The 16070-nt window shown below is 38.2% G+C and overlaps 1 protein-coding gene across 1 annotated transcript in view; it reads left to right on the top strand.

Annotated features, from left to right (window-relative positions):
- MSH3 (mutS homolog 3) overlaps nucleotides 1-16070 on the top strand; it is a 178041-nt gene that overhangs the window by 4092 nt on the left and 157879 nt on the right. The window contains exons 3-8 of the mRNA XM_044916772.1: nucleotides 1919-2139; nucleotides 5807-6022; nucleotides 7651-7767; nucleotides 8151-8268; nucleotides 9411-9556; nucleotides 12698-12864. Coding sequence (XP_044772707.1) covers nucleotides 1919-2139; nucleotides 5807-6022; nucleotides 7651-7767; nucleotides 8151-8268; nucleotides 9411-9556; nucleotides 12698-12864 — 985 coding nt within the window. The remainder of the gene's footprint in view (nucleotides 1-1918; nucleotides 2140-5806; nucleotides 6023-7650; nucleotides 7768-8150; nucleotides 8269-9410; nucleotides 9557-12697; nucleotides 12865-16070) is intronic.

Genomic DNA, 16070 nt, shown 5'->3' on the forward strand with positions numbered 1-16070 from the left:
ACTGTTATTTCCTGCCTTTTTTATGTCTAGTAAGTAATTGTTTGGGTCATAGACACTTTGAATTCTGTGTTAATCATGTGTTGGGTTTTGTGTTTCTTTTTTTTTTAAAGATTTTATTTATTTACTTGAGAGAGAGAGCACATGAGAGGGGAGAGGGTCAGAGGGAGAAGCAGGCTCCTTGCTGAGCAGGGAGCCCGATGCGGGACTCGATCCCGGGACTCCAGGATCATGACCTGAGCCGAAGGCAGTCGCTTAACCAACTGAGCCACCCAGGCACCCTGGTTTTGTGTTTCTTTAAAGAATGTTGGACTTTGTTCTGGCACACAGTTAAATTCTTTGTGGATCAATTTGATCTTTTTAAGGATTGTTTTTAAATTTTGGAAGAGATGGTTTAGAGTAGTTCTGTTCCTAAAGTTTGATTTTTCTAGAGTTGGGAAGGAATACATAGTAGCAGTAGCATATTATTATATAGTATTTCTACCACATGGAAAAAATGGACATTAATAACCTTTAGAACATAGGTAATAAAAAAAAGAACGTAGATAAGTAAAGTGTAGTAACAGTTTTAAAAAACGATGAGGTTTGAGTATTTATTACCTTTGTTTTTAATACAATTTATTTAATTGTAAGTTTACATAATCTAATTTGTAATCATGCCTGTGTTTGACAGCTGGCTTACAAAATTCTTGAAGGTTTAACAGTTGGCTCTAATAAGCCAGTATCAATTGGCTTCATCCAGCACACCACTGGTCTTTCTCTGTGAGCTAGTTTGAGTTTCCTCATAGCTTGAGTCTCCAAGGATGAGCACCCTGAGAGTCAGACAGAAGCTGTATTGAATTCTAAGAGCTAGCTTCAGAAGTTAACATGCCTTATGCTGTTGGATGAGTTAGTTACAAAGGCCTGCCTTTGTTCAAGAGGAGGGACCGTCTATTCCAGCTCTCAGCGCCGGAGTGTCAGCATTACATCGTAGGAAGAGCAAACAGGATGGGATATATATACCTGGCCTTCTTTGATAAATAAAATCTCCTACATGGGTCAAAAATCAGAGTCGACTTTTTATGTTGTTAATATTCTTATTTGAATTACACATAAACATAGTATAGAACTCTATCTCAGGAGTATTTTGATAAATACAAATCTTCATTATCTTAATGCTTATAGTATATGTGCTACTGAAGCGAGCACTATCGTAATGATGTATAAATAAATTCAGATTTTTATGAGTACAACCCCAAGACTTGTAAACCACCCCCATCCCAGGAAAGTTTTTTAATATCTGTAGGAGGGAAGTTCTTGTATAATATACACACTTACAGTATACTTTTTTTTTAATTTATTTGAGAGAGAGAGAACGAACAAGCAGGGAGAAGGGTCAGAGAGAGAGGGAGAAGCAGACTCTGCCGAGCAGGGAGCCTGATGCAGGGCTCCATCCCAGGACCCTGAGATCACGACCTGAGCCGAAGGCAGATGCTTATACGACTGAGCCACCCAGACACCCCAGTGGTATTGGTTCTTGGTTTTCTTCACTACTGGTTTAGGATTTAGCTTTCAGGTGTGCTAAATTGGTTATTATTCATCTATTTTTTCTTCTAGTTTCAGATTTTTTATTTGCACCTGTCACTTCCCCTTTTCTCTCTGTCCTTATGTCCTAAAAAAAAAAAAAAGAAAAAAGAAAAGAAAAAAAGAAAAACCCTACTGTAGTTTGTGATGGGGTTTCAGGACCAAGTGAAATTACATGTATGTTTCAGTATGCTATCTTTACCCTAAACCCAAATGTTTCTTTATTTCCTTATCACATTGTAGGTAGATTCATTGCTTTAGTGAGAAGCTCCCTCTTTAAAAATCCTACATTGGTTATGAATTGACATAATGAGAACAAAATACTATTGTTATATTTTCTTCTGATTTGCTAACTAAGAGCCAAAGAAATGTCTGAGGACCAAGAATGTTTTAAAGTCTCTGGAAAAATTGAAAAAATTCTGCTGCGATTCTGCCCCTCCTCAACATAGAGTTCAGACAGAGCCTCTTCAGGAGAGATTTGCAATTCTGCCAAAATGTACTGATTTTGACGATATCAATCATCTACGTGCAAAGAAGGCAGTTTCTTGTGAAGATTCCAAATCTCGTATTAGTCAAAAGGTATGTGTTTTGTAGATGAATATCCAGTTACTCAAATCAATAGGTTTTGAGGTGCCATTAGGTTCTGTGGGTTCACACAAGGCAGTGGTTCCCAAACTCGGCTAATCATCCAAATTAGCTGCGGGAGCTTTTGCATTTTAGCTTATTTATTTTTTAAGTCCATGGAGATTGTGATTTACTATGTATTAAGGAAGGAAGAATTGGTTTGTATTAAAACAGAACCAAAAAAAAGCCCCTGGGTGATTCTGATGTACAGCCTGGGTTAAAAATCCTTGGCTTGGGGGGATTCTTACTAATGAATACAAGCACAAGTTTTATAATCCTCCTTATAGTTACCATGATGGAAAACCATAGGCAATATATGTGGGTTTTGAGGTTTTTAGTTGAAAACTTGGTGATATAAAGTAAATTCAAAGGCAAACCAAACATATATGGCTCTTTACTTCCACTGTTATATGATATATTAATGTTTTTCAGCATTGCAAAATCAAGGAATTTAACTTTTGCTCTGTCATTAACATCTACAATTCAGAACAGTGGTTCGCAGGCCAGCTTTAAATTAGAATCACCTGGAGAACTTAAAAAAATGCTGATAACAAAAACCTTCAGAATCATACTGGTTTTCGCTAAGAACGGAGTATGAATATTGTTTAAAAGCTCTCATTTTTTTTTTTCTTAAAGATTTTATTTATTTATTTGAGAGAGAGAATGAGATAGAGAGAGAGCATGAGAGGGGGGAGGGTCAGAGAGAGAGGCAGACTCCCTGATGAGCAGGGAGCCCGACGCGGGACTCGATCCCGGGACTCCAGGATCATGACCTGAGCCGAAGGCAGTCGCCCAACCAACTGAGCCACCCAGGCGCCCTAAAAGCTCTCATTTTAATGTGTAACCATGGTTGAGAGCCATTGAATTAGAGAAATTAGGTTTTTTTTTTTTGAGTCATTTAATGAAAAGCTATGGATTTTGAAAAAGCTATGGACTGAAAGCAATGGATTTTTTACTCATAAAAATACTCACACCAACACAATTTTTTTATGTAATTTTCAGAAGTTTACACTCCTTCCCACAAAATCCAGGTTCACGAACTCCTCCCTCATCCAAGCTGAGATCTATTGACTTACCGTAGGTCATCAGGAAAAAAGGTGTTTTTGTTTTTATTTTTAATCTCTTTAAATACTTAGGAGCAGTTCACTTGAGTGTAGTGGTCATAAAAATATCGATATCAAAACATTTGTCTATTAAAGCTCACTTTATTAATTGGAGAGTTTACCGTAGGGCTTCATGAGAGCTTGTTTACCATTACTTTATACATAAAATGACCACCTTGGTATTTCTGATTCACAGCACATTAGAAGTCACCAGTTAGAAGGGACACCTAGAAGTGTAGTACATGGACGTCATTACAGGAGATAGCTGACTGATGGCATGGAAGGACACAGACAAATGGTAAAAGCTACTAAGTGAAGTTAAATGGCCAGGGTCTAGGGTCTGGGACCATTAGTGTGGGAGTCAACAACCCTATAAGTCTTGATAGGTTTTGAAATTCCCATTTTAACATTCTGAGAAGTATTTCCACCCAAATGGTAAAAAAAAAAAAAAAAAAAAAAAAGTTGCTTAATACTCAAGTATTCAGATTGACTTATTAGTATAAAAGTTTTTTTCTGCATGCCTGTTCTCATTCCATATGTGAATAAAGCATAAAGTAAGAACTTTTTTTTTCTAGGAAATATATTTTCTTCAAGTATGTGGTATTCCTGGATTTTACATAAAAGGCATGGAAACAAATGAGAGAATCCATCAAAGTTGAAAGCAAATGCATTCTCTCATCTGATACATTGACTTACCCTTCCGTTGCCACACCTTCCCACACCTCACCATCTCATTGCTGATATTTGGAGATTTGCTGGGCTGCACTATTCAGATAATTTACATCTCTACCTCCTATTTCAGCTAAGCCAAATTTTTATTTTTTTTTAATTTTTAAAAATTTTTTATTTTTTTAAGATTTTATTTATTTATTTGACAGAGAGAGAGAGACACACACACACACACAGTGAGAGAGGGAACACAAGCAGGGGGAGTGGGAGAGGGAGAAACAGGCTTCCCGCGGAGCAGGGAGGCAGATGTGGGGCTCGATCCCAGGACCCTGGGATCATGACCTGAGCTGAAGGCAGACGCTTAACGACTGAGCCACCCAGGTGCCCCTAAGCCAAATTTTTAAATGCAACTGTGAAGTACATGTTGCTGGGCTTTCTCTTGGATCAAGGTCCTCTCCCTTGGCCCTATAGGACATTTCTCTTTTTCTCTTCTCTTCCTCTGCTGATCACTGGTCTTTTTTTTAAAGATTTATTTATTTGAGTGGGGGAGGGGCAGAGGAAGAGGGAAAGCGAGAATCTCAAGCAGACTTCCTGCTGAGTGTAGAGACCAGAGCCCGATGCAGGGCTCCATCCCAGGACCCTGAGATCATGACCTGAGCTGAAATCAAGAGTCAGACACTTAACCGACTGAACCACCCAGGTGCCCCTGATCATTAGTCTTTTAAAGATTATTTATTTAGTAATCTCTACACCCAACGTGGGGTTCGAACCCACAACTACGAGACCAAGAGTTGCTGACCGAGCCAGCCATACGCCCCTGATCACTAGTCCTTTAGGTCATATATATGTATTTTTTAAAGATTTTATTTATTTATTTGACAGAGAGAGAGAGCCAGAGAGCACAAGTGGATGGGGGTGGGGGGAGGCTGAGGGAGAGGGAGGAGCAGACTCCCCTTGGAGCAGGGAGCCCACTCAGGCTCGATCCCAGGACCCTGGGATCATGACCTGAGCTGATGGCAGATGCTTAACCAACTAAGCCACCCAGGCACCCCTTTTAGGCCATATTTTTAATTCCAGGCATAGCTGATAAATTCTTAGATGATGGCAGTGACACAGTGACAGTTAGCTAGAAGTCAGATTTATCCTACAAATTTGTCTCATTTTACCTTTTGTATAAATAAGTCTCACAAGCAAGGAATTTGCCCTAAGCTCTAAACTGGAATTAGGTATGGTTTTCACATATGAAGGGAAGGCTAGCAGGAATACTAATGTTGAAATGTGACCTTGTGCTTTATACTTTTCAAAAGCTCTGTGTCATATCTCTTTACAAAAAAAATCATGCTTCTTTCTTGTAATCAAGATTTGTGGAATGTACTATCTTTTAGACTGTGCTTGGAAATTTGAAACATTAAGTGTAGCTTTAGCTGATGGCATACTTATTGAAAGTGGTCTTACCTACTGTTGAGAGAGAGACATTCATGCCTGCTCACTCTTTGTGCCTTACACATCTAGGAATAAATATGGAAAAGAAAAATGTTAATTACAATAGATTTAATGAAATAGAATTTAAAAAGAGGTGTATAAAACTAAAATGTTTAGGCTTTTAAAATTTGTTTAAATAATTATACAGTAGTTTAGTTTGGCTCTTTTGTTTGTTTTTTTTTAGTCTTTTACTCTGAAAAAAATTTCAAACCTGCAAAAAAGTTTACCTGAATATACTATGTATTCCTGTAAACTTTCACTTAGATTCACCAATTGTTAGGTTTGTGCCAAGTTTGCCTTCTCTCTCTTTCTGAAAACTATTATTATGGTTAATACTTTCTAAACTATAAAAATCTTTTGGTTGCCAGGATAAGACACTTTCTGATCTCAATCCCTTTGGATCATCACACATGGGTGATGACAATACACAAAAAACTTCTGATCCTAAGCCATCTAACAAACGGACCAAAAGCATCTACACACCTTTAGAATTACAATACATAGAATTGAAGCAGCAGCAGAAAGATGCAATTTTGTGTGTGGAATGTGGATATAAGTATAGATTCTTTGGGGAAGATGCAGAGGTAAGTTATTTTTTCAAATACTCTTTCATGTTTTTCTTGTCCAGCCTGAAATATTTTCCGATATTTTTGTTTCATTTTCTGACTTTATAAGAGGACCAGTGTGATCAGTTGCTTTTTAAAATGCTGTCATTTAAAGTAAAAACTACAAATAAACACAGGCGAACTTGGGGGGTGCTAGACCAGTGGGGGAGGAGTGAGGGACCCCTTTTGGAATGTCGTGCCTTTTCTCCATGAGCTTGTCCAGGACCTTTCATCCACTGCAAGGTGATTGGATGAATCAGATAGTGAATGAACCATAATCATGTGAGTATTGATGTTTCCTGATGAAGACTCAAGCAAGAAAAAATATTCAGATGGCCTGTTTACTCTGAATTTATAAATTTTGATGGCCTGGAAGGTAGTCACGTCTCAGTGGAAGAGCACATTAACTGCCAGGCACCTGCAGAAGGCGTTTGAAGTCCTACAGTCTCTTTGTATGTCAGTCATCTTGCTCTGTTAGTCTAAGTTGATTTTGTATTTAATTTTGAGGTATTTGATGTAGGCAGAAGTTAAGGTTAGAAGTGAATTTGAGCATTTAGTGGGCAAGTGTAGGGAACGCATCGCTGATGTTCTGTTGAAGTCATGCATGATTGTGATGATTCCACAATTTTAGTCTATGTCATCAGATGTCAGACATCATCGGAGCGTGATGGGGTGGCACAGCTAACATCTACCTCATGGATAGGAAATAAAGACTTAACCAACTTTTCTTCCAGTTTTTAAAATCCTGTTGGGGCATGGAAGTGGTGATCTTTAGTATAGGTGGCATCGTGTTGTGTTTGGTGTTACGAAGTTAGACTTTGAAGCAGAGTCTGCGTGTTTCCTGAAGACGGGAACAGATACATAGTTGGCATCGTATAGGTAAAGGGGTGAAAGAAAATGTCATTCTCTCCCCTTCTCTCCAGGTCGAGTGGTAAGTTAAAGGCTAATGTCTTCTGGCCCTACAGTGAGGAGCTAATACAGTCCAGAGATGGGTGGGGTGAAGGAGTGAGAATGTTGGAATGAGAGTTCATGACTCCAGTGGGCAATATCTGAGCCATTGAGCTTTCCAGAAGGTAGCGGGGAGTCAGGTGGTGTTGCCTGGTTCTGCATTCCTATCATTTATTTATGCATCGTGCATTAGCTAACCAGACCAGGGGGTTCTCTTCTCACTTCCTCAAAGATATCCTCTGTCCAAGTAGCTTCAGAATTTATGTATGGTAGTATCTCTTCATTTTCAGTATTTGCATGTGCTTTGTTGCAAATTCTTACTCTTAGAGTCTCACACTCTGCACTGAATAGTCCTTATGCAGGGAAGTAAGGTTTTGATAGATCTAGGTGCATAGAAGACCTGTCATATTTTTCCATGTCGTTTATAGATACAGATGTTGGCCCTGAGGTTAGGCCGTGGGAACTGCCAAAAATAGATTAAACCATAGGCTTCTATATGGGAAATGTCTTTTAAACTTTTTATTGATAATACCACACAGGTGGAGAAGTGCACTAATCCCAAGTGTATACCTTGATGGATTTTTAGCAAAGTGAGCAAACACCACACAGGGACTCTTGAAAGAGAAATTTATTGTTAACTCTCTTTTTAAATTTTTTAGATTGCAGCCCAGGAGCTCAATATTTATTGCCATTTAGATCACAACTTTATGACAGCAAGCATACCTACTCACAGACTGTTTGTTCACGTGCGCCGCCTTGTGGCAAAGGGATATAAGGTCAGCTTTGGCTTTGACTTGTGCAAACGGGATTGGGTTCCCTTCAGAGAGTGAAAACATGTTCTGTAAGGTGGTAGGTTGTAATTGGAATTCGGCCTTTGGGAAATGCAAGTGTGTCACAATTATTAGCATTATATCTTCATGAGTTTTTAATGTACTAGAATTTTAAGGTAAATTTAAAAAAGTCTGTGATACTGTTTCTTAGTGATTTATCCACACTTGCAAGCTCTTTGTGGTGCTTATTACTTAAGCCCTACATCTGGACATTGTGGACAAATGAGTTTATTTTATATGTTTCAGAATTAACCTTTTAAAGTCTTCAAATGTGTTTCTTTAAAACAATTTCCCTCAGGTTTGATATTCAGTATTTATTTTTGTTGAAGGTGGGAGTTGTGAAGCAGACAGAAACTGCAGCATTAAAGGCTGTCGGGGACAACAGAAGTTCACTGTTTTCCCGGAAATTGACTGCTCTTTATACGAAATCTACACTTATTGGAGAAGATATCCTTTTTGAATAGGAATTTTTCTCGTAAATGTTACAAAGGCTTTGTTTTATTTATTTTTTATTTTTTTTTAAGATTTTATTTATTTATTTGACAGAGACACAGTGAGAGAGGGAACACAAGCAGGGGGAGTGGGAGAGGTAGAAGCAGGCTTCCTGCGGAGCGGGGAGCCCGATGTGGGGCTCGATCCCAGGACCCTGGGATCATGACCTGAGCCGAAGGCAGACGCCTAACGACTGAGCCACCCAGGCACCCCTGTAGGGATAAGGTCTTAAAAGATACTGTGTGAAAGCAGTATTTCTTTTTATGGTTTATTACAAACCTGCTTATTTAGAGACCTGCTTAGCTTCTACCCAAATTATGAAGACCGTTTTGTTCCAATAATATCATGAATAGAAACATCTATTACACAGAGTAGACCCCAAACCATTAATAGTTCTCTGCTGTTCTAAGCTGATCGGCCTGTAGGAACCTGGTAATTTTATTGCTGCTTTTGCCTGAACTTGAAGCCTGCTCCTAAAATGGTAACCTCCTGCTTCTCTTTTGCCATTGCTATAGCTCTTACCTGCTGATGCCTAAGTTGGTTGTTTTCGGATTGACTTCTGAAAATGTCCCAAATCAGCATTTATCTCTGAGAATTTAATTAATGGACTCACTACATATACATACATGGATACACGTATTATGTGTATGTTTTCTTCCTTGGTTTTCTTTTTTCATGTCTTTTAAAAATTCTCGTGCTTTTTCTCAGAGCTTTAGGCACCTTAAAGGAGGAAAGTAATTTACACTATTTTAGCGTATTCATGCTTTGACTTGTGGAATTAAGCATTGTGGGATTGTTAAGGATTCAAGTCTTAGCATTATCCAAGTAAAGAAGCAGATTAATATTTGAGCTTCCACAAGGGTACTCTCCTAGGCCCTTTGGGAAGTGAGAAGATAATAATTGTCTGTCCTTACAAGCCTCCTATCTTAGGGAAGATAAGGCATGTAACTATGATCAGAGTAAATCAGAAGAATGAAGGCTGTATGGAAGATTTTGCACTGAGCAAAAATGTCTGGGAAAATGAAGCATTATTTTAAAGGAGAAAGCAGTTAATGTTAATGGGAATGTAGCATATAATTTTCTTTAATGATTATTACATGTGAACCCTTTAGTCAAGCTGGATGATGCTGTAAATGTCGATGACATAATGACTGATACTTCTACCAGCTTTCTTCTGTGTATCTGTGAAAATAAGGAAAATGTTAAGGACAAAAAAAAGGGGAACATTTTCTTTGGAATCGTGGTAAGTGCATTGTAGGTAAAGACGAATGATAGATGTTCATGGTATGTATCTCTGTGAGTACTCATGTATGGTTTACAATAAGACTATCTGATGAAATGTGCCCTCAAGTAATTGTACTAGAAAAACATTTTTCCTTATAATTTTGTATGTTAAATCACTAGTTAAGATTTTCTCATATGGCTACTTGGCACGCTGTGCTATGGAGACATCCAGGTAGTTTCTGTCCATGTGCTCCGTGAGTTTGGTTTCAAGATGGACCCAGTGATAAGCATGGGTACGGATAAGAAACAGCAGAAGAAAACACTAAACCAACACATGCACAGATAGTAAAGGGTTTTGCAAATTTCCTCTAGGAATTTGAAGTTAAACACATGATGTTGGGATTGTTGTATATAGATTTGGAGGAGAGGGAATAGTTAGGGGGAAATGATACTTGGCAAATACAAAACTCTATATTTAATGACATTAGGAATACTTATAGTCATTCTTCTAGAGAAATACAATTTGTGAACCGTAGTTTTATTGATTTTGCCGTCTAGCAATTTGTGAATAAATTTGCCCATTTACAGACCTACCTGAACTCTGCTCAAAACCTCAAATTTTTTAGTGCCCTTCAGAACTATTAGACTCCCTCGTTCTGTTGTAGGTGAAGCCAAAGTAGGATTCCTTGCCTAAGTAGTAACTCATTCTCTTTGTTTTTTCTAACTTTTGCAATCAGCTGCAATATCAACAAAAATTCTTACAACCCAGATGTCTCCAGAGTACTTTTTAATACCTAATTCTGGTTGGATAAGTTTGTGCTAACTTGACATTTGCTTAGCCAATAGACCTTTGTCTCAGGGAGCTAGCATTACTGTTGGGTGAATGGTTTTGTTGTTTTTTTTTATCCTTGAGAAGTCCTTTTTGTCTAGCCACAGGCAAATTGGGTCTATTTACAAATAGTAAGGTTATTTGTCTTTAAGCTTTAACATGTGTAACGTGCTATTTTATATTTACCCTAAACTCAGTCTAAAGAACAGAGCTGATCATATACAATTCCTCCTTAGCGCTTAGTGCTTGCTGCCAGGGTTAATCATTGTGTATGAAAATGAGAAATTCTTCTCACGTGTTTTCCTGGGTCCCATCCTTGACCTCAGTGACCGCTTTTGGGCTGATGACATCCAAAGCTGTGGGCCCAGGCTGCACCTCTCTCCGGAGAGCCAGCCTCCTGCACCCAACTTTTTGCTGGGCACGGCACTTAGAATTTGTCCTCACTCCTCAAACTCAGTGTGGCTGCGATGGATCTCTTCTTTTTTTCCCCTCAGTACTATTCTTGCCGGGTTTTTCCCTGTTGTAATGAGTGTCACAAGTTCTCTGTCACTCCGTAGGAGTTATCTTCTAGATAGTGGCAGTGTCAAATCAAAGGTTTTAGTGTTGATAGTACTGCTGCAATTATGCCCTTGACCTTCACTCTAGGTGGTGCACAGTTTTATACAGACTAACTTTGGGGTTCTTAGTGTCACATATCGCATCGTGATAGATGTTGTGGGTGTTATAGACCATTTCTCTGATTTAAAAAAGGCAAAGGGGAATTAGGCTGATAAATTTGTTAACCTGAACTTCCGTAGCTAGCTTTTGTAAATGTTTGGTTTGTAGATTGGGAGATAAATTTACTTAAGTATACTAATATACTTATAGTCCAGCTATCTGGGTACTAGAGAAGGTCTCTCGGCTAGAATTAAGGAAGTTCCTTGAGCCAAAAATGAGGGCCTTCAAAAAATGATAAAATATTCAAAAGAAAAAAATTGATAAAACAGAGTGCATAATTACAGTAATTATAGTAATGTGAGACAACCACCTAGGTCAGGAAATAGAATATTGCATAGAGAAAGGCCCCCTCCCTTCAGCAGAGGTAATTGTAATCCAGACTTTTATGATAATAATTTCCTTGCTTTTAGTTCCAGTTTTCCACCTTAAACTATATACAAATGTAAATATATTGTATCTTTTTGGATCTTGCTCCTTTTGTTTACAAACTACTATTTGTATATGAGATTTATTTACCTGTGTTACTGTAGTTGTGTTTTCATTGTCATTGCTGTGTTGTATTTCATTTTATGATTTACACTTTATTCATTCTTCTATTAGTAGACGTGGGTTCTTGTTAAATTTTGGTTGTGCAGAGAATGCTGTTAGAAACCTTTTTGTGCATGCCTTGTGGTATACATACCTCTCAGTATATACCTCGGGGAGGATTTGCTGAGTTGTGATACTGGATGCTCACGACTTGTCGAGAAAATACCATGCTGTTTTCCCAAGAGGCTGTGTCAGTTGACTTGGTGTTGGGAGTGTTTGAGTGTAGGGATGAGTGTAGCTGATGCCGTCTGTGCCGTCTGTAACTAGTGCCATGAATTTCTTAAGCATCAGCAGTGGACGAGAGCGTGGCCTATGGAGTGAGGCCACATGACCCTTGGCTCCACCACTTTATCACCCTGCAGCCTTGCGTAGATTACTTACCGCCTCTCCCAAACCATGATTTTTTCCAGCTTACCTTTGCTATGGCTTAGGATGATAGGGGGTAGCTTTTAGTTTTCAATAGATTCTCTAGTTGAGATTCATTCAGAGTTTGTTGTATTTGTGCTTTTTGTTGCTTGTTTTTTTTTTTTGCAAAAATTATACTTTTATTGATTTTATATAATGAAGTAGAAATTTACTACTACTCTGATGGCCACGTTACTAGGAACATATTACTTTTAGTGATGACAACTGCTAATTGTACAGTACTGTGTACTTTACAAAGCATGCACGTTTGTTTTATAATTTGACCCTTGCAGTAATCTGAAGATTAAAGTAGGCTGATTTATTCCCACTTCACGAAGAAGGAACTGAGGGTCTTGGGACTTGTCAGAGTCATTCTGTCAGTTTTGTTGGATCCAAGACTTAGAGTGTCTCTAAAAATCCCATCTAGCATAGCTTAGATATTGGTGAGTCTGACTTCCTACCTAAGAATCTTGGAAAGTACACAGGTTTCCAAACACTTTAGAAATGGACTACATACTAAAGAGTGTATCCTCTTTACCACGTTCCCATGTTTGTTTATAATGTGTCAAGGTTATAATTGGGAAAACTATTTTGTCTGTGACGTAGTGTTTTTGTTTTCAGGGAGTACAGCCTGCCACAGGTGAGGTGGTGTTTGATTGTTTCCAGGACTCTGCTTCCCGTTCGGAGCTAGAGACTCGGATACTGCGCCTGCAGCCGGTGGAGCTGCTGCTTCCCTCCCGCTTGTCAGAGCAAACAGAGACGCTTGTCCACAGAGCCACAGCTGCTCGGTAAGATGGCACATCACGGAAAAGAACACTGATTTTGAAACTCACATTTGATTCCCAAACTGGTACTTATGCAACTTATTAAGGTTGTTGAAAAGTTTTTACTTACAAAAATATTTTAACAGGAGTCGTGGAAATGTCAAAAAAGAAAACTAAAATTACCCCTAATATCACCTTAATGTAGGATTTTTAAAGGGGTTTCATATTACTTGGTAATTAATCTTCAGTTTCTGGAGGTAATTTAGAGTTCATTTCTTATAAAGGTTAAATAAATTTGAAAATGCTTTATCTGTGCTGCAAGTTTTAATTTGTGGCTCTGTCTAGGACTTTTATTTATTCGATCTAAGGTCACACTTCTTATTGATGAGGCAGTATGCTAGGCACTGTGGTATACAGAAGGAGAGGATGTGGTTGTGGTCTATGTCTGGCAGGCTTTATAATCCAGCAAGAGATGCAGATGTGTACTACCTAACTGGATTCACAAAGCCTGATATATTAAGGGACAAACATGAAGGTACCTTGTTGGGACCATTCCATCCTGCTACCTGGAGGAGTGTCGGAGGAGAAAAGACACTGGAAGGGCGGGCTGGGGCTCCAATGGAGAGGATTATATGTTGAGGAATTTGGACTTTAGACTAGGCAAGAGAGTCCCTAAAGATTGTTATTTAGTAGGTTGACAGATCAATTAGAAAGTCATACTAATTGATTTAGTGAAGTTCCATGTATTTTTTTATTCTGCGAGTTTAGAGTGTTCTGTTCTCATTTGGATTGAACTTCTTTCTAAGTAGCTTTCATAATGTATATTTTTGGTTATACTACTAATTCTTGATCATTTAGGAAAAACTGGGAGTTACCAAAAAAAAATGAAGAGCTAAAAATAAGTCAAATCCTATAACACAGAAATAATTACTCTTAAATGTTTTGGTGTGTTGTTTCTATGCATGTATATCACCTTTTTTGTTTTAGAAACTTGGATTCGTGTTGCAAAATCAGTTTGTGTCCTGTTTTTTTACCTAAAATTTCCCATACTTTTTTGTGGAAGATTTTATTTTATTGTGGAAAATTTCAAACATATACAGAACTATACAGAATAGTGCAGTGAACACCCATGAATCCATCAAGCAGCTTCAGCATTGCTCAACTCAGCTGATTTCATTTCATCAATATCCCTACTCCCTCTCTCCTTGAATTATTTATTTGAAGCAAATTCTAGAGGACATCACTTCATCTACTAATATTTCAGTAGGTAGTCAGTGAAAACAAAATGACTGCATACCACTCAGTCATATAAATGGATAATTTATCCATTCCCCTTTTGTTATGTTGCATTCACTTTTCAGTTTTACAAATATTGCTGTGATAAATACCCATGCATAGAAATATTTGTGTGCATTTCTGATTATTTCCTTAAGCTAAATTCCTAAAAGTGGATTACTGGGTCACAGGGTATAAATATTTTATGAAGCTCTTGGTTTCTTGCTAGAATGGTCATATCTGTTTATACTTCTACCACTACTGAATAGTAAGAGAGTTGCTTGAACCTTGCTAACATTGGATCACTTAAACAATTTCTGCCAATTGGATAGATGAAAAATTCTGCATCAAGTCCCCTTATTTTATTATCCTCTTCTGACAGTGCGTTAAAACTTGAATAATTAAAAGTGAGACAGTAGACTAATAAGGGGTGCTGCTCTTGAAGACCTAAAAAAATTAATAAAATCTAAAAAAAATTTTAAGATAGTTTTCTAAAACTATTTCCAATATTTTGTGTCTGATTTTCATTTTTCTTTATAACTGTGTGTATATTCACTTGACTTAGGTATAACTGTGACTAAAGTCAGTCAGTTGAATCAACACTTCCATTTTTCTTTGGGTCTAGAATGAGTCTCTTGTAAGCAGCATATTGATGGGTCTTGTTTTTTTATTTTTATTTTTTAATTTTAATTTAATTTTTATTTATTTATTTGACAGAGAGACAGCGAAAGAGGGAACACAAGTAGGGGGAGTGGGAGAGGGAGAAGCAGGCTTCCCTCTGAGCAGGGAGCCTGATGTGGGGCTTGATCCCAGGACCGTGGGATCATGACCTGAGCTGAAGGCAGACGCTTAACGACTGAGCCACCCAGGTGCCCTGGGTCTTGTTTTTTTTAAAGATTTTTTTTTTTTATTTATTTGAGAGAGAGAGAATGAGAGACCGAGAGCACGAGAGGGAAGAGGATCAGAGGGAGAAGCAGACCCCCCCGCTGAGCAGGGAGCCCGATGTGGGACTCGATCCCGGGACTCCAGGATCATGACCTGAGCTGAAGGCAGTCGCTTAACCAACTGAGCCACCCAGGTGCCCCCTGGGTCTTGTTTTTTTAATCCATTGTGATACCCTATGTCTTTTTTGATTGGAGCATTTAGTCCATTTACATTCAGAGCAATTATTGATAGATACAAATTTAGTGCCATTGTATTACCTGTAAAGTCACTGTTCCTGTAGATTGTCTCTGTTCCTTTCTATTCTTTGTTGGTTTTGGTCCTTTTCCTGCTCAAAGGGTCAAATATTTCTTGTAGGGCTGGTTTAGTGTTCATGAACTTTGGTTTTTGCTTGTCTTGGAAACTCTTTATCTCTCTTTCTATTCAGAATGACAGCCTTGCTGGATAAAGTATTCTTGGCTGCACACTTTTCCCATTCAGCACGTTGAATGTTTCATGCCATTCTCTTCTGGCCTGCCAAGTTTCTGTGGACAGGTCTGCTGATAACCTTATGTGTCTATCCTTGTAGGCTGTGGACCTTTTGTCTCTAGCTGCTTACAGAATTCTCTTTTTATCTTTGTATTTTGCAAGTTTCACTATAATAGGTCTTGGTGTTGACCTGTTTTTGTTGATTTTGAGGGAAGTTCTTTATGCCCCTTGGACTTGATTGCCTGTTTCCTTCCCTAGATTATGGAAGTTCTCAGCTGTAATTTGTTCAAATAAACCTACCCCCTTTTCCCCGCTCTTCTGGGACTTCTGTGATGCAGATATTATTGTGCTTTGTGGAACTGCTGAGTTCCCTAAGTCTGTATTTGTGATCTAATAGTTTTCTTTCTCTCTTCTTTTTGGCTTCATTATTTTCCATTATTTTATCTTCTGTATCACCTGTTCTGCCCTTTGCTTCTTCCATCATTTTGATTACATCCAGTCAGTTTTGCATCTCAGTTATAGCATTTTTTATTTCAACCTGACTA

Source organism: Neomonachus schauinslandi, chromosome 7 (assembly GCF_002201575.2).
Source record: "Neomonachus schauinslandi chromosome 7, ASM220157v2, whole genome shotgun sequence".
Taxonomy (NCBI): Eukaryota; Metazoa; Chordata; class Mammalia; order Carnivora; family Phocidae; genus Neomonachus; species Neomonachus schauinslandi.